Consider the following 23,569-nt stretch of genomic DNA (forward strand, 5'->3'; position numbering starts at 1 on the left):
GAATGAAAAACCTTACACTTTGAAAGTTAGCCTTTGTGAAGACGTCTCACGAACTTTTGAGTTTTGTAGCCAATGTTGGTCCACGTTGAGCTTCAATATAGGTTTTGAAAGTTGTCGACTGTGCCTCCTTTGTCCACCATTTGAAAATCCCTTAAGAGTTGGGAGGTTTAAAAAATATCTATATCTATACTACTACTGTATTTCTCTCTATATCAGCATTATATTTATCTATATGCATTCTATAACGGCAAAGGGAGTGGAGTCCCTTTTACACGTGTCAAAGTCTGCAAGACGAAGGCTAAATTCCAAAAGTGAGGGGAAAGTGAATCAATGACACGTGTGGAGAGAGAGAGAGAGAGAGAGAGAGAGAGAGAGTTTTATAGCAAGCATGCTTATAGACCAGTGCCTCATTTTTGCAACACGTGTCCATTTAACAGAACGATCTCACTTGCATCAAGTATGCTAACACATCACGGTTTCAATTTTGTAGTTCCATTTAAATTTAGCAAAAGTTTAAACAAATTCTGCTTGAAACACCTGCAAAGATAACAAGGTGAAAACTGAAGCTTCGCTTCACGTTGGCCTGCCATTATAACGAACAATAAATCAACAACATACATTTTATGGCGCATTGAAAAGGAACATTACTTGGGTCAACAATGACATAGTATGTTTTTGCCATTAAAGCAATTGATCCCATCAGGAGTGTTTACAAGGCTCCAAGTGAGACACAAAAACAGTTGTGATGTGAGCAACCATGAAAGCTGTAGAATGGGATTTTGCTGGAGCTCATTCATGAGAGGTGGTATACAAGTGGTGGTGAGGTTTGGGGGGCAATCTAAGCAAGATATGTTATTGCAATGTCCAGGAGCTACATCGACAAGCAATGTGATAACTGAATTAGCTACTGGAGAATATAATAACCCTGAATGGATCGACATATTGTTGTTCTATCCCAAAGATTTGACACGTACAAGAGATCTAGATCATACAATGAACCAAATCATGCATGATACGAAGACCTCCATCTTTGACATATGTCAGTCAACATACCGAAGCACCCCTTATAGTAGAGCTAGAGGAATAGATCCTCAAAAGACAGACGGTGTGCGGGATGCTATGATATCATTGGCAAACGTCAAGATAGTCATATCTAAACAGGGCCCGAATGGTAGAGTGGACGAGAGGCAGTGGAGATCTAGACCAGTGGTGGAGCTTCTAATTCCACAAGAGCTCAAAGGTTATGCGAGATCCAGATGCAAGCCATGCAGGAAATACAGGATGAGTTCTTAGAGCTGGAAATGGCAAGAGGCATTCACTTGCTCACGCAATCAACTACAGTAAGTGGTTCAACAAGTAAACATGAAAGCAAAGCTGAGCTGCTTTATGAACAACTTCCAGATGGCCCATTTAAACTCGTCTGTGACATCATGTGTTCGAAAATGGATGCAACATTTGGACACTTGACACTGCTTGTGAATGAAATTGGGAAGAATGTGCACGAGATGAAACAATGTTTGCACCAAATGGAGTTAAACATAGTCACAAATAGCTCCTCTCGGCTTCTCTCCGAAGTGCTTGTAAGTGGCACGGTCCCCATGTTCCTTGATTGCAGCTTCAGATGGGAAGCTAAAGAGGCTCAAGAACTTAGTGAAGAAAACAGCTAAGTTGCATTTTCTATGCGAGTCGCCTAAGCACAGCCCGTACAAAGTGGAAGGGAAAATAGGGAAGGAGGTGGTCTTAAAGGAGGGCATTCTCATCAAGGCAGCACCGATACTTGTGCCTGCTTTGAGAATTATATGCTGTGCTGCCAAATTTGTTGCTGATGTGTCCTTGCCAGACATTGCACCCGACATTTTCGAACCATATGAAGCTCTGTTACAATCACTGGGTTGCATATCCTCTGAAGACCTTCAGAGATTTTGACAAAAGCAGTAGAGGTCATTGCTGTTCGAGAGTCTCTGCGAGAGAGAGCCTCAACAAGGTCACCAATCTTGTTCTCTAGAACCTTTAGAGATGGCGAATGATGGTGCCATGATCCTCGAGAGAAAAGAGCCTGCTGAGAAACTGCAAAATCCCTTCACCAGTCACCCGCTGCCCCTCACATCTCCTAAGCAAAGAACCTAAGTAGTAGCACAACAAGGGTGTTTGCATTAGTGTGATATCTAATCCTTGTGCCACGTTTATCATCCACTATGCCGTTGAGCTTGGAGCTTTGAGATTGGATACAATTCAAGACTTGTCATGGGAGGGATGATGCGAAGGATACACAAGCAGTGATTCTTGTGGATTGGCACATTCCTTTTGAGCTTCAAGCCCTTGCCTAAATGGGTGCTTTTACACACCTAGAGCTGTTGATTACTTTCAAGGGATGTACAATAGAGGGAGAAAATGTTTCTTTGAGGTAGAGGAAACTCTCTCATGTCTGCAACGAGTCTTCCTTGACCTCAAAGTAAACGTTTTAACAGATCAGAGTTCTTGCTGCTCCGCAATAGTGGCTCATAGACGTAGCACCTGATGAGGCAGACTGAAAGGATCAATGGCTATGGACCGTTGTGTGCACAGCCTCTTACAGTATATTGCAGGACTTGGCAGTCACATTTGTTGGCTACCATACCAGCAGCGAGGCCTTATAGAGGACATGCAAGGCTTTATAGAGGCCTCATAGAGCTCGTCAAGATACCAAGTTTCGTCCCTCGACAGACACAAGTGATTAACACAATTTGCTGGTGATTTTCATCATGGTTGTGGTCCGGCCTCGCCATACTACTCCACTTTACTTCTTTCCCCTTCTTGTTCTGCATCTTCACCAGCCACTTTGCCCCCCTCCTGATCTCCTCCCCGTGCATTGTCGGCACCATCAATGCCATCGCCATCAGCGCCCCACACGTTTCGTGTATGTAGTTCACCCCCCACCAACACCCATCCTCCTCTTGCTCATTCCGTAGATACGCCAATCCTCTTGCCAGCACCTCAGGCAGCATCTGTTGTGCCAGCCCCTCACCCTGCTCGCTTTCCATCAGCCTCCCCACCAATTCCATCACCCTTGCAGTCACATCTGCAGTGGGTCGATCATTCATGGCTTTCAAATCCAGTCCACAGCACATGCAATAGCCCCATTTTTGACATCTTCCTTATTTACCTTGACGGAGTGTAAGGCCATTGTGACAGTGGCAGTATCGTCACATCTGGGTACCATCTGTTGAAGAATTGTGGAATGCCCACCGGCACATAGCCTGATTTGCTTTTGTAGGACCAGTCTCCGTGCTTGGTGATTTGCTTTTCTAGGAGCCACTCTCCAGCCTTTTGCAAGGCTGAATGGTCTAGCGGAAGCCTGGACTCCACAAGAGCTCTTACCACAAGAGCTGTATCCCAGACAGGCGATACGGCAGATTGTATTACACAATGTTCTTTCCTTTCTATTGAGAACATCTCGAAAGCAGACAGAGGTCTGTGGAGTACGGGGTGTGTCACATCATAGCCCCATATCTTCATGCAAACCATCGCATAAAACATGGGAAGATAGTAACCAAGAAGCTCTCCAGAATCCTGATCTTGCCTCTTTAGCACCCACCTCGCTGCTTCCTTCAAACCCCATCGCCGGAACTGTACGAGCCCCATCTTCTCCATCGCCTTGAAAGTATAGTCTATCCCTACAAAGAGCTTGTCAGTCCAACTCCCCCCAAAAGCAAAGCCGAAGCTCACATTCTTCCTCCCCTCAGTATAAAGCTCTTCAAAGGACACCTCTGGCTTCAGCTTAAAACACGTAATTTTTGTCGCAAATGATCATCAAAGGCACTACGCACTCGCGCGCCCCGCCGCCATGTTGTATAAGCTGAAGGGAAACCAGCCAGGGAAGAGCACAACCCATGGAGGCAGAGAAGGAATGCCTTTTCAATCATAGATGCCTATTGAAGCTAGCCAAATCTTGGTAAAGATGCAGGCTTTAGAGATACCTCCTCGACTGATGATGTACGTGTAAGCTTTTTGACGAATGGGATCTGAATTTGGGACATGGAGAAGAGACAATGCTATGTAGGCTTCTATAGTGGCACTGAGATGGCCTCCATCTCCATAATAAAGCTCCCACCCACCATGATCACACTGCCGCAGCTTAAGGTAGTTGCCCATTTTCTGCACGGGCTTTCGGTGATGATGGTCTGTGAGGTGATGGTTGTATTGGCTTCAAGCTCTCCCCACTAGTATCGTTGGGGGAACTACAAGGAAATCAAGAACTCCTGGCTTTGCCAGATGCCATCGTAGAGCGAGATGGGTTCGGTGTTCCGCATATCACCTGCGTACTCCTCCTTGAAGTACTCTTGACTGTAGGGCTCCATCCTGGCCATAGGTGCAGGCCAGCTTGTAGCTTGTTGCTGCAAAGCTTCCTCTTCGGCTTCCAGGTGTTCCTCATGTTCTGCCCTTGTTGCATGAGGATATCAAGCTGCTGCTTGTGCCCTTTCACTGAGATTGCACGGGCTTGAGAAAACGTACAAGCAGGCTCTGCGCACCAGGAATCGGCACCACAACATCCTGGCCACAGGTGCAGGCCAGCTTGCAGCTTGTTGCTGCAAAGCTCCCTCTTCGGCTTCCGGGTGTTCCTCATGTTCTGCCCTTATTGCATGAGGATATCAAGCTGCTGCTTATGCCCTTTCATTGAGATTGCACAGGCTTGAGAAAACGTACAAGCAGGCTCTGCCCTCGAGGAATCGGCACCGCAATTAGCAATAGCTTGGATAGGACTACCTCCTGGAGCATGTTCAAACAGGGAAACATCCAAACTGTGAGCTCTTGGAAGCCTTTAATCTTCATTGTGCCAACAGTCCATGGGTTGCCCATTGTATTTGCATGGGTGTGGCGGAGCTATAGAAAAGCACTATTCAGATGGATGCACGCTTGCATTGCTGGTCTTGGAGGATCGGACCTTCCATCTCATCATGCTTACTTGTTACCTGAGTTCAGTAATGATGGTGTATTGGCCAAGGCGACTACCGATTGTTCCAACTCGCACACGACTTGAGGGTGAAGGAACAGGCAAGCCTAGTGAGCTTTTTGGTCACAGAAGTCCCTAGGGAGTGATGGATAGGTCGAGGAAGGCCATTCTCAACAGGATTCCCAAAACTTCCACAAGAAGAAAGATGCCCTGCAAAAAATTTGACAAGAATACGAAAACTGATTTTACCAGGAGAACTAGTCAAAGGTGGTGGATGTGACTGCTGGCAAAAATGACGAGTGTCTTCTTGCTGAACGCTTGGCAAGCATCACACAATAACAGATCATAAGCACCACACAACACTTGCCCTGGGCAACAGCAAATCGAGGAACCTGACATCAACTCCCACTTTCCAACAACTGCAATCATCCTAATCAAATGCTTTGATAAAAGGTAACACCCGGGGATGCATCATTAACAAACATACCACTTAAAAGAATGAAAGGAACAACTTACACCCAGTTAACCATAAAAGAAACAACGCATTATAGAGTGCCTTGTGAGCTGCCATTATCTTAAGCTCATCCTTGGTGAGAAGCTTTTGTGCTATACATAAAGACAAGGAGCAGGCAGAAAGCCCTTATCAGCCAAGCAACAGCATCCAAAAGCTTCCATCTCATCATGCTTACTTGTTACCTGAGTTCAGTAATGATGGTGTATTGGCCAAGGCGACTACCGATTGTTCCAACTCGCACACGACTTGAGGGTGAAGGAACAGGCAAGCCTAGTGAGCTTTTTGGTCACAGAAGTCCCTAGGGAGTGATGGATAGGTCGAGGAAGGCCATTCTCAACAGGATTCCCAAAACTTCCACAAGAAGAAAGATGCCCTGCAAAAAATTTGACAAGAATACGAAAACTGATTTTACCAGGAGAACTAGTCAAAGGTGGTGGATGTGACTGCTGGCAAAAATGACGAGTGTCTTCTTGCTGAACGCTTGGCAAGCATCACACAATAACAGATCATAAGCACCACACAACACTTGCCCTGGGCAACAGCAAATCGAGGAACCTGACATCAACTCCCACTTTCCAACAACTGCAATCATCCTAATCAAATGCTTTGATAAAAGGTAACACCCGGGGATGCATCATTAACAAACATACCACTTAAAAGAATGAAAGGAACAACTTACACCCAGTTAACCATAAAAGAAACAACGCATTATAGAGTGCCTTGTGAGCTGCCATTATCTTAAGCTCATCCTTGGTGAGAAGCTTTTGTGCTATACATAAAGACAAGGAGCAGGCAGAAAGCCCTTATCAGCCAAGCAACAGCATCCAAGCATCAAGAGAAGACAATACAAAATGCGTTACTTTATGGGCGGGCTTACACAGAAAAAACGGCAGAAATTTATCTGGCATTTAGGCCTAGCAGGCCCATGAACAAAATGATTCATACCCTTTCATCAATGGGGTTGCACGGGCTCGTGACCTCAGGCTGCTCGCAGAAGGAAGCTTTGAAGCCCCGCAATTAGCAATAGACGAAGCTCGAATAGGAAAGCGAGTCCAGCCTTTCCGCGACATGTGCTACGCAAACCTCACGCGATTTTTCAGGCCACGTCATTTGTAAGAAAAAGAGATTGTAGAAACCCCCCCCCCTCGTCACGGGCGCAACTCGAGGGATCAGCGGCTGAGAATCAATCGGTCGTTGATCGCCCACCCATTAAAATAAAAAATTGAGGGGTCCAGCCGTCGCGAGCACCTCTTGAACCCACAACCTCCCTCTCACGAGCCTGGAGCTCTATCCGCCTGCGCTGCTGCGCGTTGATGCAAAGCATGCAATTTCGCGCAATGAAATACTAGCCCCCCCCTGTTGCGTCAATTCGACGGTCCAGATCACGCACATCGCCGCTCGCTTGCCCCTGCCGTCGATCCCTCGAACTGGACCCCGTGTTATTTATAAACGAGCCCCCCCCGCCCCCCCCGCCCGCGGTGGCAGGCCAAAAACTAAGAGATCTTTGTTTTGATTTTGTTGTTCTCACATTTTAAGGTGCCAAAATACACCTATAAGCTTTATGCAACTTCTATATCTATTCTCTACTCTCTTTATAATGCCGCTTAAACTTTGCAAAGCCAAAGACAACATCCACGTGTCGAGCCCTACACGAACTGCAAGTTCGTGTAGGGCCGAAATGTTGCATGTACCTTTTGAGGACATTGGGCACCATTTTGTTTTATCATAATAGACTACAGTGAGAACGTTGTGTGTGTGTGTGTGTGTGTGTGTGTGTGTGTGTGTGTGTGTGTGTGTGTGTGTGTGTGAGAGAGAGAGAGAGAGAGAGACTAGAGTAGTCTGAGTGCAGTACGCGAGTACGCAGTAGCATGTTCTCTTAGGCTGAGTCGAAAGTCCTTAGCAGGCTATGTGTGTGTGTGTGAGAGAGAGAGACATACGAGTACGTCGTAATACGTTTTGACTCCTGGCAGGCTCGTGACAGAGAGATGCATGACTCGGCACGAGAGAGAGAGAGAGAGAGAGAGAGAGAGAGAGAGAGAGAGAGAGAGAGAGAGAGAGAGAGAGAGAGAGAGAGAGAGAGAGAGACGACTCACCTCATGACATTAGCCATGAGCATTGCGCACAGCTTGTGTGTGTGCATGTGTGTCTACCTACTGACTGTGAGTGAGAGAGACTCAATGAAACTAGAGCACTGGGAGGCCTACGAACAGTGTTCGTTAAAAATCGTTTTTCGAAACATACAAAATTCCTTTCCTTGATTGCGAAGAGAAAATTTTAGAAATTTAGGTTATTTTTCAGGATTTTGCACTCTTATTCTCTGTTTTGGGACGGAATTTATCCTTTTCCCCTTGCTTTCAACCAGCATTTTAGAAATTGAAAACGGCACGATAAGCTGAGACACATTTTTCCCAAACACTGGCTATGAGTAGCTCTTTGTGGAGTCCACGAGTGTCGGTTCGAAAAAACCTTGGTTTAGCGTATCCCACGGGCAAAGTTAGATCTACATTTTAAATATCTTTAGTCAGAAAACATAAGAATTTAGATTGTGGTCAAACGAGACATAGTTAGCCATTGGGAAAACTATGCATTCAACGGATCACTATGCAATATTACGAAGCCTTCCCTCTATAATGGCGGCCAACAAAAGTCCTCAGCATGGTCATGCGGGGCACCATCAGTGGCGAGGACCTACAGTTGGAGGTTCACAATGAGGGGGATGAGTGTTGTTGATGACAGGCAGCTGTAGGTTGTCGAGCCTGGCCAAAAGGAGCAGAGTGCTGACAAAGAGGGCCCATATTCAGGCATTGGGAGGCATAATTGGCTCCGCCTTTTTTGTAGGCAGCTTTTTTTAATTTTGGATTTTTCTAATTTCATTCATTGAATGCTCCTAAAAGGTTGTTTTTACAACTATGCCAAAATCGGCATAGTTGCAAAACATTAGACATAGTTCTATTGTCTCACCTCCATTTTCTCATGTGATCGTGACTGAGGCTTAGTTATGTGTCAAACGTATTGAAAACTAAGCCTCATGTGACCACGTCCTTAGTCATTTTACCCCAAGCAATTTTCACATATAGATTTGCCAAACTTTTGGATTTTGTTTTTGAGTGCTGCTCCACACACACACACACACACACACACACACACACACACACACACACACACACACACACACACACACACACACACACACACACACACAGAGCTAGCCAATGTTCTGGAAAAGTGTGTCTCACCTTGCAATTGTGCAACTTGAGAACAAGAGGAAAAGGAAAAACACCACCTACATTTTGAGGAGATTAGTTTAATTTTTAAAAAAATTTGCTCATTTCGTTAAATTCCATTTTGGAACACTCACCAAAAGGAATTGGATATAATGGTGGCCAATAAAATTCCTCAGCATGGTCACACGGGGCACCATCAGTGGTGAGAACCTGCAGTTGGGGAGGTTCACAATGAGGGGGATGGGTGTTGACGCGACAGGCAGCTGTAGGTTGTTGAGCCTAGCCAGAGGAAGTAGAGTGCTGACAACGAGGGCCCATCTTCAGGCATTCGGAGGCATGATTGGCTCTGCCTTTTTGGTAGGTAGCTTTTTTTTATTTTGGATTGTTTAATTTCATTCCTTGAATGCTCCTAAGAGGTTGCTTTGCGCAGAGAGAGAGAGAGAGAGAGAGAGAGAGAGAGGATCCCGCGTCGACTATTGGCTACTTGGAGGTTGTCATGCTATGTGTGTGTGTGTGTGTGTGTGTGTGTGTGTGTGTGTGTGAGAGAGAGACAGAGAGAGAGAGAGAGAGAGAGAGAGAGAGAGAGAGAAGCCCCACATCGGCTTCTTGCAGCCTGGAGGTTGGCATGCTATTTGTGTGTGACATGCAGTGTGTGTGTGTGTGTGTGTGTGTGTGTGTGTGTGTGTGTGAGAGAGAGAGAGAGAGAGAGAGAGAGAGAGAGAGAGAGAGAGAGAGAGAGAGAGAGTGTGTGTGTGTGTGTGTGTGTGTGTGTGTGTGAGAGAGAGAGAGAGAGAGAGAGAGAAAGAGAGAGGATGACACACTTAGAGCGCACGTCTATTTGAATGTCAGTAGTGTGCAAAAGATAGAGAGGGATAGAGAGCAATTTGAGAGTCAATGCTTGAAAAAACTTTATTCCAAAAACTTGAAAAACCTAGAGATTAGAGATTTTAGAGGTAAATTGATTATATTGAAATATTTTCACACTAAACTTCAAGTATAAAATTTAGTAGTATTTCGAGAAGTATTTGGAGTACTGAAGAGAGACAGAGGGGGCGTGGGCCATGCACAAGGAGCAAACTAAAGGCATGATTGGATTGTGACAAAATAGAGGAATATGTAGGTAGCAGTTGGACAATGTTGATAGCAGTTCAGACAAGATCGGCAACAACCTTGAGCATTTCTACCATATCTCCAAATTCCTTGAGAGGACTCTTGACTCTTATAATGGAGAGAGCCATCTATTATGAAGTGATATGTGTTGAACTGTGTGAAGAGAGTGCTACACTACATTGTCAAAATTTTCTATCAAGCTTGGCCATTTATTTTTATCGCGCTTCTTGGAATCATACCCAAAAAGAGAAGCAATATTGATCATATCAGACGTCGACAAAGATGGCACACATGGATTGAGGGAGGCATAGAAGATTGACTCCAGCTTCAAGAAATAACAGAGTGGAAGTAGGCAGAGAAGTCCATTCACATAGGTAAGGTGAGATGGATGGATATTGTACCCATCAAGAGATAGTAAGGGTGGCAAATATGGAAGCGAAGCCATTGCTATGCCAAGTTATATAGAGGATGAGGAGGATAGCAGGAAAAACAGCATGAGTACATTACTTCGGGCCATAGGAAGAGATTATGGTCTATGTAGTTCTCTTAATCTCCCTGACATAGAAACAAAATTGTGCTCATGTGTGTGTGTGTGTGTGTGTGTGTGTGTGTGTGTGTGTGTGTGTGTGTGAGAGAGAGAGAGAGAGAGAGAGAGAGAGAGAGAGAGAGAGAGAGTCATTTGATCACTTTGTTACCTACAAGTGCTTGGTTGCCAATTCTTTTTGTGTTTTGTTATGAGCGATACTGTCAGCACTAAGAGGGAGACAATCATTGCATAAGGTAAAACCAAGAGGGAGACAACCATATAAGGTTTTTTTTGTTGTATAAGCATTATAGGGGCATCGTTGTTAATGTTTGCCTCTTGGATTCTTTCATGTGAGTACCCAAGTGTACAGTCAAGAGGATTAACCACGTAGGGATAGGGCAAGCATTTAAGCTATCTTAAGAAAATGCGTAGCAAGAGCCTATGCTTACATTTTGAACGCATGTGAGATTGCATAAAAGTGGAGATGGGAAAACCAAATCTTTATGAGATTAGGGACCAAGCAAACAACGCCTTTACTTCCATTTTTGCATCCAAGATTGTGCGGAACTATTGGAAAACATTCTTGGAGCTCCACAATTGGCATGGTCACGAGATAGAGCTTCTTTATGTCCATTTTTGTCATGTCAATGCTAAACTTTCTGCCCAAAGGAGATGGTTGAGTCGATTTGTGTTTTATCAATGTCATCGCCCTATGCCTCCATGTGTAATACAACTTCATTGATACTATTAGAGGCATCATCTCTTAGAATATAGTTATAGCTTTATTGGCCGGTTTGTATGCTAGATGTGGGACAACAATTTGTTGACAAGATTCTGGTGGGGATGTATCTCTTGAGTTGGAATTTTGCAAGGTATGGCTAAGCTTAGCATTGTTTTCATTGAATGCAAAGTGAGGGTCTCTTTCCCATGATTATGTCAAGTTCGCATGGGTCAAAGTATGCTTTATATCCAAAATGTCATCTCTTGGAATGCATTGATTGAGAAATATGTTGAACACTTGGAGTGCAATGCTTGTGGAATTGTAGGTACAGTAGGAAGCACTTGGTTGTTTTTATTGACGATGGAGTGGGTTTGTCTGTAATACAATAGCCACCAATCCTTGCATATTGAAGGTGTGCAGAAGTATGTGAGAAGTTGACATGGCAAACAAAGGCACGATGGGATTGTTAACCAGGGGTTTTTAGCAACCACAAAGCTAAACCATATGTGAGATCCTTTAGCCCTTTCATGAGCCTACTAAGGGGACTCTATTTTATCACTTGAAAACAATTCAAATTAGCCTCTATCTTTCATTATCAACATATATTTGGACTACTTCCAATCCACATCAGCCTCTCAGTTCAGGATATTGTCTCTTGAACTACAATTATTATAGTTCAAATTCAACATGTTACGTGGGTTGGAAAAGAAGGCTATCAATTGCTTTCTTTGAGGGAAAAGCGAGAAACCTCTCTACAAATTCAATTACATGTGCTTACAATGTGAAGACATCTGGCATTACACAGAACTTGACATGCTCAAACGATGAGGTTTTTGTTAAGGGGCTCACAAAAAAATTTGGCATTCCTTTAGTCAATATGTACACCATCACGGAATGTCATTTTCTTGAATTCATTGTTTGTAGACGATGTCCAACAAAATTAAAGGGTAGGAGTGCATGTGAAGAAGCAATGGGATGTTTTTGACATTTGTGAATTGCAACTTTACCCATATGGGATCACCTATTTTTGCAACTAGAAGGCATATTGCATTAAGCAAGAAGTTGACAAGGCAGATAATTCATGTTGAGATTGTTAGTTTGCAAATAAAAATTGTTCTCAGTGATGCTTTGTCTGCACCACGGTGGGAGGACACATGTTAATATTTGTGATGGAGGTGTGCAATGTATCTTTGGCTACCCTATGTCAACATCAGCTTCATGTCTAGGATGATTCTTGGATCACACTTATGACTAATCGTGTTGAGGGAAAGAAGCTCTATGTTCTTAGTAAAAAAATGTTATATTTGTATACTATAAAAAATGCCAACTCTAGAAATGAATGCATTTTATGTAGACATGTTGAAAAATCTCAAGGTAGAAGTGTGCCAAGAAACAATGAGTTTATTTTTGTAAATAAGGGGTTAGGTTTTTTCATAGATGCAATCACCTAGGCTTGCAACTTAAAGGCATGTTACATTATGCAAGAAGTTGACAAGGGAAAATAAATTCATCATGAGGTTGTTAATCTAGGGCTCTTGAAAGAAAACGTCGTGTTTAGAATTGCTTTGTTTATACAAAGGTGGTAGATACATGCTGATATTTGTGAAAGTGAAGTGCAAAGTGTCTTGGGCTGCTTTACTCTCATCAACTTCCAACTGCATGTTTCTTGGACTACACTTATTGGAGGGTATGTTGAGGTAATCAAGCTATAGATTGATGAAAAGTGAGGGCTCCTATGAGTGCATCCTAGGTGAACATATGCATGGTGAGATTATTACCAAGGGTAATTCTTTAATCCAATTTTATGTGAGTGTGGTCCACTATTGAAAGCACAAAATTGTTGATGTGCTTCCCTTCCACAATGTCATCTCTTGGAATGAAATGTCTAAAAAGTATGTCCAACAAGAGCAGAGATAAAGAAGCAAGAATCTGACATGGGCAAAAAAATTCTAAATTATTGTTAGTGATTGTGCTTAGCATTGATTTTTCCAAAATGTATGCCAAATCTGAGGCACTTTTGAAAGCAATTTTGACAATCTTGATATCCAAGTTCTTCTCATATCACAATCACCTTTGCTTGCGCATGTAGCAACATGCAAGAAGTTGATTTCTAGCATAGAAATTCATGTTAATGTGTTTATGTAGCTTTTGAAAAAAAAAAACAGTGTTTTACTTGCTATACCAAGACAGTGGGTCTTTTAGTGAATGCGAGGATAGGGCTTTTCTCCAAATACAATCGCCTACTTGAGTATTCGCATCATACAAGACAATAAGGGGGGCAAACAAATCAATGATGGGATGGTTATTTAGGGGCTATTGAAAATAGCATTCTTGGAAATTTTGGGCCAATATTTATGCCGAGTGTGGTTTGTTTAGCATGAAGACATTTGTTAATGTTTCTCTTCTTCATTCGGAGGAATCAGTTGATATGGTTGTCTTTGAGAGTTTCTAGATTTTATCTCTTCCATTCTTCTACTTAAGACATTTGTTAATGCTTCTCTTCTTCCTCCAGAGGAATCAATTGATATGGTTGTCTTTTGAGAGTTTCTAGATGTTATCTCTTCAATTCTTCTTCTTAATATGTGACTAGAATGCCAAATGGAAAACCTTATTGGAGCTTAGAAGGATCATTTTATTTGATTATGAAGCATGGATATAATTGTGACTACCTCAAGGATTCATATGTAATGTTTTTAAAAATTCTCACCTTAGAGGGGAGGCAATCAAAGTTGGGCCTTTTTTCCTCTTAGCCGCATCAACGCGCGGGTCACATACTAGTATAATATTAACCTTCTTATAGCTATTGTGATTAGTTGATGGTGTGCACTGCTACCATATCTTGCGCATGAAACATAGGTAGAGATGCAAGCAAGTGGGAGGTCAAGAGAGCAACGTAGATAGTGGGGCTATTCACACCAGTAATCACATTCTCAATCTTAAATGCCAACTCAAATTTTGGGGGTTTGAAGCTCTACTACTACATTGGCCATTGCAAGCCCTCATCTTTTCACAACCTCCTAATGTAGCTAGCTTATACCACCAAGATTTTTAGCTTTGTGAGCCCAAAGTAGATCAAGGAGAGAATGTTATCTTTTGACATTTGTCTGTAAGGTGATCGTGACCATTTTATTGTATCGTGGGAGACAATGATGCAATGATCGCATTGCAAATGTCAAATCCAATTCTGCTCTCAAGCACTTAAAGAAGTATGGCTAAATGAAGCCAACTCTACTCTCAGATATGTAAATTTGTATGTTTACACTAGCAAATATGGGCCCTCATGCTTTAACACCCCGCTAACAAGATTAGGCAATTAAGTGCACTATTATGCTCCTTGCTCACAAGAAAGACGTAGAAATGCAAGCAAGTAGAGAGAAGAAGAAATGTCAAAATTTCCATTTGATTCCAAATGTTAAAGCCAATTTTTAGAGCCCACTCCCCCCTCAAGTGAAGCTTTAGGATTACATGAAGATTTTTGGGCCCTCACCTCTTCACACTATGGTGACCTACCTTATTTGTACCATGAGATTGGTAGCATTCCTAGCCCAAGGTAGATCAAAAGGAGGATTGACTCTCACTCTCTCTCTCTCTCTCTCTCTCTCTCTCTCTCTCTCTTCGATAGCAATACAACACTCTTAAGTCCATTGAACGAGTGGGAGCTCATCCATAATGTGTGTGAGAAGCTCCCAACCTCAATATAGATGCATATATAAAACTTTGTGATACTCTTTTTTGTTTTGCAATTCTCACATAGTGAGCAATTGATATTATATAAAAAAAGAGAAATACATACATACAACCCATAGCACCTTTGTGATACTCTTATCAAGAGGTGTCATATATCATACTTAGAAATGCAATTTAGTGTATACATGTAGAAAGAAAGCATTGAAGGAGAGATAGCGTAATAAGAATAGAAACCATGCCTTTTTTGGTCACAGCAATGCGCGGGTCACATACTTGTATGATTAACCTCGAATCCAAGAGTGCTTGCCAAATAAACTCACGTGAATTGAGAATGAAGCTTTGCAATATACATGCAGTTCTTTGATTTTCTAGCTAGGGGTTCAATGGTGAAGATTGTTTTCCTAGCCCATAAGGAATTTTGAGCGATGCTTCTCGATGAATAATTTCAACCCTATGCCTTTCAAATTGTGCACACTAAGAATGAACAAAAATTCTAGCTTGCAATTGTTGTTGTAGTTGACAGCTCATAACCAACTCACAAAGACAAGGTGGTAATAAATGAAGCTATGAGCACCCTATGAACCTTCAATGCATCAAATTGGTGCTCCAATAAAGAATAAAAACATTAATGGGAAATAGAATGGGAAAAACTCAACGTTTCATGTAACTAAATGGATGAAGCAAAATAAAAGTAGAAGTAGAGACAACAAGAGTATTGGGAATGGAAAACAAGAAAAAAAAAAGAGGTAGATTTTTGAAGAGTTTTGGTTAACTAGGGCATGCACACACACATAAATACAAACCTATACTCACATTTGCACCATTGTGCTCGCACGTGTACACGTGCACACACACACACACACACACACACACACATACATGCATATACTCTCACATGTGTGTGCACATGCACACGCACACATAAAAATGCACATATATTTGTATCAATGTGCACACACACATATGGATTAGTATATAACAACACTACCTAGCATATTGGGATACAAAAATAGACATATAGAAGATATATAGTAGAGAGAGAGAGAGAGAGAGAGAGAGAGAGAGAGAGAGAGAGAGAGATTTGAATACATAATAGTTACTTATGGTAGATAGTAATAGTGGATAGAAGATATAGCTATAGTTCATAAGAGTTTGTTAGAGTAGGTGGCTAGAGCTCTAATTGTATGCAATAAGTAGGTCGATCCATAAGAGAGAAAACACAGTAAGTAGATTGATAGTAGTTAGAAAAGATGATAGTACATTAAAAAACATGATGGTAGGTAGAAATTTTGATAGTAAAGAGTAGAAAACCGCAATAGTACACTACAACATAGAAATCATGTTAGTAGATAAAGAGTGCAATAGTAGATAGTACATAGTACCTACGACACGTGACATATACATAGACCACTAGTAAGTAGTAGAAAGAACTTGCAATAATTAATGAGACCATTCGGTTTTTAGGGATCCTAATGCACATGATTCATCAAGAATGGATGATGAAATAGCATGTTATTGAACACGTTGCAAGTAATAGATAGTAAATAGTAGATAGTAAACAATATATATTAAAGCGCAATAGTAGATAGTAGATACAAGATAGAACACATGATAGTAAACATTTTTTATTATATGATAATAGATAGATAGAAACCATTATTTATTAGATGATTCCATCAAACATGGATGATAAAATAGCATGTTATTGTACATGTTTTAAGTAGTAAATAGTAAATAGTAAATAGCAAATAGTAAATAGTAAACAATAGATATTAAAGCACAATAGTAGATAGTACATACAAGATATAAAACATGATAGTAGATTTAGAATGCATTAATTTATATAGTACATGTGATGTATGCATAAACCACTAGTACATATTAGAAAGAACAGGCAATATTTAACTAGAACCAACTACTTTGTAGAAATCTTGATCCACATGTTTTATTCATGGGATGGAGCCATCAAGCAATGGATGTTAGAATAGCATGTCAATGTATGCAATGCAAGTATTAGATATTTCAAAAGCACAAGATCCTAGTGTGGTTTAGGATTTCCACTCTTGGCTCGAATGCAAGTATGCGTAGAGGCAAGAGTTGCCTCATCCAAGTGAACCCAAGAAAGGTATGGCATGATCAAAGAGACACATTCATACTTCCACAACATTGTTACTAAGTCATTTTTATCTTAGATATGGCATGGACTAAAGAGGATCAGAAGGCCTTAGCAAAATCGAGTTAGCTATGCATTGTTGAAATAGATCCTTGAAGCCCCATGTGAAGCAGACAAAGACTTGAGGATTTGATGTAGCAAAGGAACCTATCACAAATTAACACGGCATATGACATGTGAATGATGGTATGAATGTAATTTGTGGTATATAGAACATTCTGGTTAGCTATAAACAACATGTTATGGGTGCTATATAGCTCAATTGTCTACCTATCATAAAGTTAGGCATGTGAAATACAATACATACGTGTATGTTATATACAACATGTTATGGGTGCTATATAGCTCAATTGTCTACCTATCATAAAGTTAGGCATGTGAAATACAATACATACGTGTATGTTATATATAGTGGGTTGTCAGTGCTATATAGCACACACTTGTGTGCGAGCAATGATCTCTCAATAGTAAGGCGTGTTCTCCACACCCTAAGACCTACAAGGTAAGGTTTCATATAGGAAATCCCCTTGCATATCCAAGCCTCCCTCAACCACCGCAATATGAGTTTCACACTCACACACAATGGTCTCCTTTGATTCATTAAAAGTGGATTCAATGAGATATATTTTCATTTTTTATACATGACTTAATGCAGCAAGACCTCCAATGGCCTCTAATACAACCAGTGCAAAAATATGATAAAGTTCTTATCTTATCCTGAGTAGGATCCTGATGACAAAACCGTGAAATAATGTGAATTGATCGAGACCCTTGGACCCTCTCACAAGCCCATGCATTAGACCTATCCATATCACCAATTTTTACCAGTCAAAACTCCTTCTAATCTTGGGGTCTTTACTGGTGGAGTGTGCATAAGAGCTACATGCAATAATTGGCAATGTTTTTGCCAAGAACTCAACCACCATAGTTTGCCTAAGGATAATACTGTCACTCTTAAGCGTATCACGTGTTAAGTCCCTCTTTATTACAACACCAGCAATGTCATGCTCCCTCTTGTCATGACCTAAAGCAAAAAAAATTCAGGTCATCTTCACACCAATTAGTTGGAAAAACCTCTCTACCATTACTGTGAAGCTACACCATCTGACCACACCCAATGCTTCTTAGATTAGTCCTTGTTCCTTGGTCCAAAAATCATTAAAAAAAAGACATGTTGAATGAAAAGCGTATCAAGCATCCTATCATTAAAATGATAGGAATACATCACCTTCTCAACACTTTAATTGTTGTTTTTTCCCTCGTATGTGATATGCACGTGCATTGATCTATATGCCAATGCATGGGTTGTATCTCATTTTTCTCTTTAGACCTCAACAAAATCTACTATTGGTATAATAAGATCCAAAAGGAATCCTTTTAATAATTCTCTGTATTATTGAGTTTACCACGTGTGCTTGATCAAGTGTTGAGTGTGATCTTGTATCTTCTCTATGAGCTCATAAAAAGGTATCTTTTTGGAGGAAAAAATATTGTTCTTATGTTGACCATGCTTTGTTTGAGCTTAGATGTCTTCAATAACTTTCACCAAAACAATATTTGTCTTCTCTGTCACCTCTCACGAACCAATTGACAAGTTTTTCACACCACACTTCCCACAACACTTGTCCTTTTGAAACAAATTTTCCTCATAGTTTCTACATACACATAACTCCCATAGCTTTGTAATACCTGAGAAAGATTTCTCTTGTGCAAGGCATTTTGATGGGAAAATATAAGAATTGTACACCTTACAATCTTATGATTTTCCATGAAAACCACAAGCATATCAACCATAAGTGGTATACAAAACATTAGGTATTTTTATCTTTTAGCTTTTGCATAAACCAAGGCTTCAACTTCTCAAAGGACCTTTGCTCAACATGCACATGGGGATACTTCTCTTTGAATTCAATTAGTAAAGCTTTTGGAAAAACATACACCAAAGAAAAACCTGCAGGCTTATTGTAATAATAAATTAAGAAAATCTCAATATTCCACATTATGCAACCTAGCTTAATAAAATATCAAGGAACAACAAGATTGGAATGAGAACGTTGCTAATAGTTGTTGGAATTAGGGTTGCAGGAAAACATACACAGCTTGGAGAAGATGAAGGAAGCTCAAGGCACACAATGGAGAGTATATTACTTAGTGTGCAATGGAAAGATAGATAGCCCTAGAGTGATGGGCGTATATACAATGCACGAGGGAAAAAACCTCCTAAAGAGGGAAAAGACCTCCTAAAAAACCTCCTAGTGTTTTCACACACATCACTACCACATGTATATGGTAACAAATCCCCCTGGAGTGATGCGGTGAACGAGAGTTGTCACATGAGTAAAGGGAAGTGACATGCCCTGAGGACATGATCAGTCCACAAAGGGGAGTAAGCCCAAACCTTTCGGAAAGCTTCGAGCTTCTCACGAGACAATGCCTTTGTGAAAAGATCTACAAGCTTTTCCTATGTTGGCACATAAGCCAAGCTGATCTCTCCTACTGAGAGCCTCTCTCTGACATAGTGGTGATGCACCTCAATGTGCTTTGTGCGAGTACGAAAAACTGGGTTCCTCGCAAATGTCAATGCGCTATGACTGTCAATGTAGATAGTGTTAGTAGTGTCGTGTCCAACACCCAAATAAGCCATAAGGCGTTTGAGCCATACACATTCAACTGTAGCTATGAAGACTGCCCTGTACTCAGTCTCACAACTAGAAGTGGCCACAGTAGTTTGCTTCTTGCTCAACCATGATATACATGAACTGCCAAGCATGAAACAAAAACCACTTGTGGACACTCGCGTGTCAAAACAACCAGCCCAATCTGAGTTCGAAAAAGCATGTAAGTCTGGCGGCAATGATCCCCCCTTGGGATAAAACAAGCCAAGATGTAAAGTGCCACTAAGGTAGCAGAAAATACTCTTGACATCCTGCCAATGCTTAGACCTTGGGCTTTGCATTAATTTGCTGACCTGTGAGACTTCAAACTGAATATCCGGCCTTGTGTTGCATACATAAATGAGGCATACAACAGCAGTTTGGTAAAGAGTGACATATGCAAGATCACCAGCATCATGAAGACTCGATTTCAAACTTGTTTCCATGGGAGTGGCAATAGGTTTGCAATCCTCAAGTCCAAACTTACATAGCAATGTCTCTATGTAACTTTTCTGACACAAGGAAATACCACCATCACACTGCTTAAACTGTACACCCAAGTAATGATGCAACAGCCCCAAATCTTTCATCTTGAAAGAAGCATTCAAATCAGTCTTAAATTCAGCAATATGTCTCTCATTTGGTCCAGTGATCAACAAATCATCTACATAAAGAACCACAATGAGAAATACATCACCCTCATGCTTTACATACAATGTGCTTTTTGTTGGACTGTTACGAAAGCCTCGTTTGACTAAATGAGTGTCAGTTTTCTCATACAAGCACGAGGAGATTGCTTCAACCCATACAAAGCCCTTTTACATATGCACACTTTGTCCTCTTGTCCTTTCTTGACAAAACCACGAGGCTGCGTTACATAAACTTCCTCAAATATGTCACCATTCAAGAAAGCAGTAACAATGTCTGATTGATGTACATACCAACCAAAATGAGTTGCCAATGCACATAGAAAACGCACAGTAGTCATACGACAAGTGGGAGAAAAAGTCTCTTCATAATCAATGCCTTTTTGCTATGCATAACCCTTTGCAACAAGTCGAGCCTTATGGCGATCTCACCATCCGGCTTGTGTTTCAACTTGTAAACCCACTTCGTACCAATGGCCTTTTTTCCAAGAGGCAAATCACATAAAGTCCATGTGTCATTTTCTATAAGTGCACCATATTCTGATTGCATGGCAACCATCCAATTTTCTAAATTTGGTGCCTCGTCAAAAGAGAGAGGTTCCTCAACATCATGTAAGCTAGACACAGCCAAAGCATAACAATCTGATACACAAGATGCATGGCAAGAGCCTGAACGAGTATGACTAGACAAAGGTGCATCCAATTTACTATCATGCAATGTATACACCAGCCATTTTGGTATACCTCTAGCCTGCACATTTTCAACCCTTTCCTCGCCAAGTACATCATGTACATCTGCATCACCCACGCACAACCATATTGAATGTGTTGCATCTCAAAGGAACCTCATCCAAAGATCTTCTAGTGTTCACATGTTGCAAGAAACTTTTAAGCAAAGAAATAAGGATCAAAGAGTGAGAATTTTTTTTGTTAATTGCAAGACGTGTTCATCATCCAAAATTTCCCGCATCATGTCAAAGAGTCATATTTTTTATAATGATTTGATTTTGTCAACATATGCTAGACAACAGGCTCAATAGTTTCTTGCTTTGTGTCTTCCTTAATTTTTTCAATATTGGTCTCCTTCTTTTTCCTTCTAGTTCAGTTGTGTTACTTTCTATTTGCATCCGTGCACATCATCATTGTTGACACTCACGTTTAACTTGTGTCGCATGCCTCCTCACTGCAGAAGACTCTTCCTTGTCGTTGAGATACATCTTCCTTTTTCAATTCACCTATGCATCCAAACAAATTTCTTCAAGAAATCTCTCACAAATATTTGCTACTCCAATACCAGTGTAGACTTTGGCTATTAATGGAGCCAATGTGAGGCAATGTATAGGTTCTAAATATGTTGGTTTTGAAGGTGTATTTGAATACTCTTCATGTGTGGATGAAGCCAATACACATGCCATGTTGTGCTCTTTAACATGAAAGCCCATGTGATCAAACTTCTTGAGCCCTAGCAAAATTAACATTTTTGCACTAGGAGCAAGCACGCGTGCACACACACACACACACAGATTTATTGTACTACCCTAAGCCCGCATAGAGGTATGCACACACATGTTCAATTTGTAACAAGAAGACATGGTCTATAGTAGGAGCGCACGCACACACGCAGCCTTGAGATTATTACCTTCCTTGTGTGTGGTGGAGTCATGGTAGTTTCAAACTACAATTAAAAAAGGGTGAGTTGATTTTTGTGTTTTGGAAAGTGCTCGTAATAGCTCAATAGTTGGTTTCCATGCACACCAACTATGTAGACACTACACTATGCTTTCAACCATCACACATTGCTATCTATGGTGTTACTTTTCACTAGGGATATGATATTTTTGTCCTAATTTCTACCACGAGCCTTGGCAAGACCCATCCCTTACTCCCTATCATTTTCACATTTGGAGAGGACTCTACTTTAGAAGCTATATTGCTATCGCTTCAATACATGGAATATTGAGGTCAAGGGCCACCTTATGAGGGGGTGTATGGGCCATCATATGGTCCACATCTCAAGAAGGAGAAAGTGCTACATCTTCAATACCAAACTTTTAACAAGCATTGGGGATTGTCGTCACCTCCTTGGATGACAATTATGTCCACTTTCTTAAGGAATCCACTGCACCCTACAAGAATTGCCTCTTATTTATATCCTCCATGACCTCCTGTGTATATCTATCTTTAAGGCCCTAGTGTTGGGCATGGCAAATGATTGTATTGAGACACCACTCAAGAATGCACCTATTGTGGCTACATCTTTTAATGTTGATTTTTTAAGGGGGTATGTTTTAATAAGAGTATGAAAACACAACCACGGCAATGATCAATGATATTATCCCATGTTTCCTAATTGTTGTTGTTTGTTTCAAATATGCGTAATGAATCTAATTTTCTTTTTTTATTAGTCGATTTGAAAGTTAGGTCTTTGCTTCATTTCTATGGTTATCATGTGCCTCTTGCTTTGTGCACATGCTAATGCACCAATCAAACGGAGACTTTGATGTTCAACTTATGCAAATTTTCATGGCATTCATCTTTTAGAGACCACACAAAGCCAACTAACTTTCCGTATGAAATTGGCCAAAACTAGAGAAGGGTAACAATTTTTGGCACTACACTTTGACACAACTTAAAGCCTTTCTTGAGGGATGAGAAACCATTGGATTTTTCTCTTCCTAGGAAGTGCAAGGGCACCTTGTAATTTTCACATGTGCTCGGGACAAAACTTAGCTCGTTAGTGAAGTAATTGACACAAGTGGTCATAGATGTTCAAAGGGCTTTACCCTCTTGCAATTTGAAATGCTGCAAGAATTGGAGACCATTTTGGGGCAACCTACATAGAGCTTTTTGAAACGCTCTCCATTCCATCCAATTTTTGGGAATTGTTTTTTGCATGCATTTTGCGATGCTATAAGAATTGAAGAGCAAATTGGGGTACAAGTGTCTAAGCGTTTTGAAATGCTTGCAAAGGAGGTGTTCTGTTTGAGAAGATGATGCCTCCATCGACAAAGGTAAAACAAAACCAACTCACAGCTATGTCAAGTGGTTGGTTTAGTTCTCAACTAGCTACCTCGAAGTCCTCGAGGGAGGTGCATGTCTATTGGTTTTAGAATTTGAAAGCCAAAGAAAAATGGAAGAATACCGATGAATCGGGCACGTAGATCTTGTTGTAGAAGTAAAAAGTAAACTTGGGATTGCAATACATTTGCATGTCAAAAGTTGAGGATGTCAAAGTCGACGATGCGGAATTGTAGAATTTGGGAGAGAATGTACTAGAGCGAGAAAGAGAGAATTTGTTGAAACAACCAACTCGGCAATGAATTAATTATTATTACAATATTACAGTGGGGGCTTAGGGTGCACTTATATACTAACATGGCATC

At 41.1% G+C, this 23,569-nt stretch overlaps 1 protein-coding gene, 1 long non-coding RNA gene and 2 pseudogenes across 2 annotated transcripts; 2 read left to right on the plus strand and 2 right to left on the minus strand.

Annotated features, from left to right (window-relative positions):
* Positions 1-562: 562 nt before the first annotated feature.
* LOC147426514 (uncharacterized) lies at positions 563-1,293 on the plus strand. Its single transcript, XM_086498959.1, has one exon. The coding sequence runs from the start codon at positions 670-672 to the stop codon at positions 1,291-1,293; it is 624 nt and encodes a 207-aa protein (XP_086355085.1). The 5' UTR covers positions 563-669.
* Positions 1,266-2,646, plus strand: LOC147426515 (uncharacterized; annotated as a pseudogene).
* Positions 2,647-2,953: 307 nt separating this feature from the next.
* Positions 2,954-6,383, minus strand: LOC147426516 (dammaradiene synthase pseudogene; annotated as a pseudogene).
* On the minus strand, positions 5,663-6,536 carry LOC147426517 (uncharacterized). Its single transcript, XR_015186270.1, has 3 exons — positions 6,322-6,536; positions 6,124-6,213; positions 5,663-5,817 (listed from the first exon to the last, which is right to left on the minus strand). It is a non-coding gene; the product is annotated as an uncharacterized LOC147426517 (long non-coding RNA).
* Between the last annotated feature and the right edge of the window lie 17,033 nt (positions 6,537-23,569).

The sequence above is a fragment of the Adiantum capillus-veneris genome, chromosome 24, assembly GCF_014529385.1.
Source record: "Adiantum capillus-veneris isolate H3 chromosome 24, ASM1452938v2, whole genome shotgun sequence".
Taxonomy (NCBI): Eukaryota; Viridiplantae; Streptophyta; class Polypodiopsida; order Polypodiales; family Pteridaceae; genus Adiantum; species Adiantum capillus-veneris.

Bases quoted from the DNA above. Each gene is read 5' to 3' on its own strand.
- LOC147426514 (XM_086498959.1), top strand. From the start codon at position 670: ATGTTTTTGCCATTAAAGCAATTGATCCCATCAGGAGTGTTTACAAGG.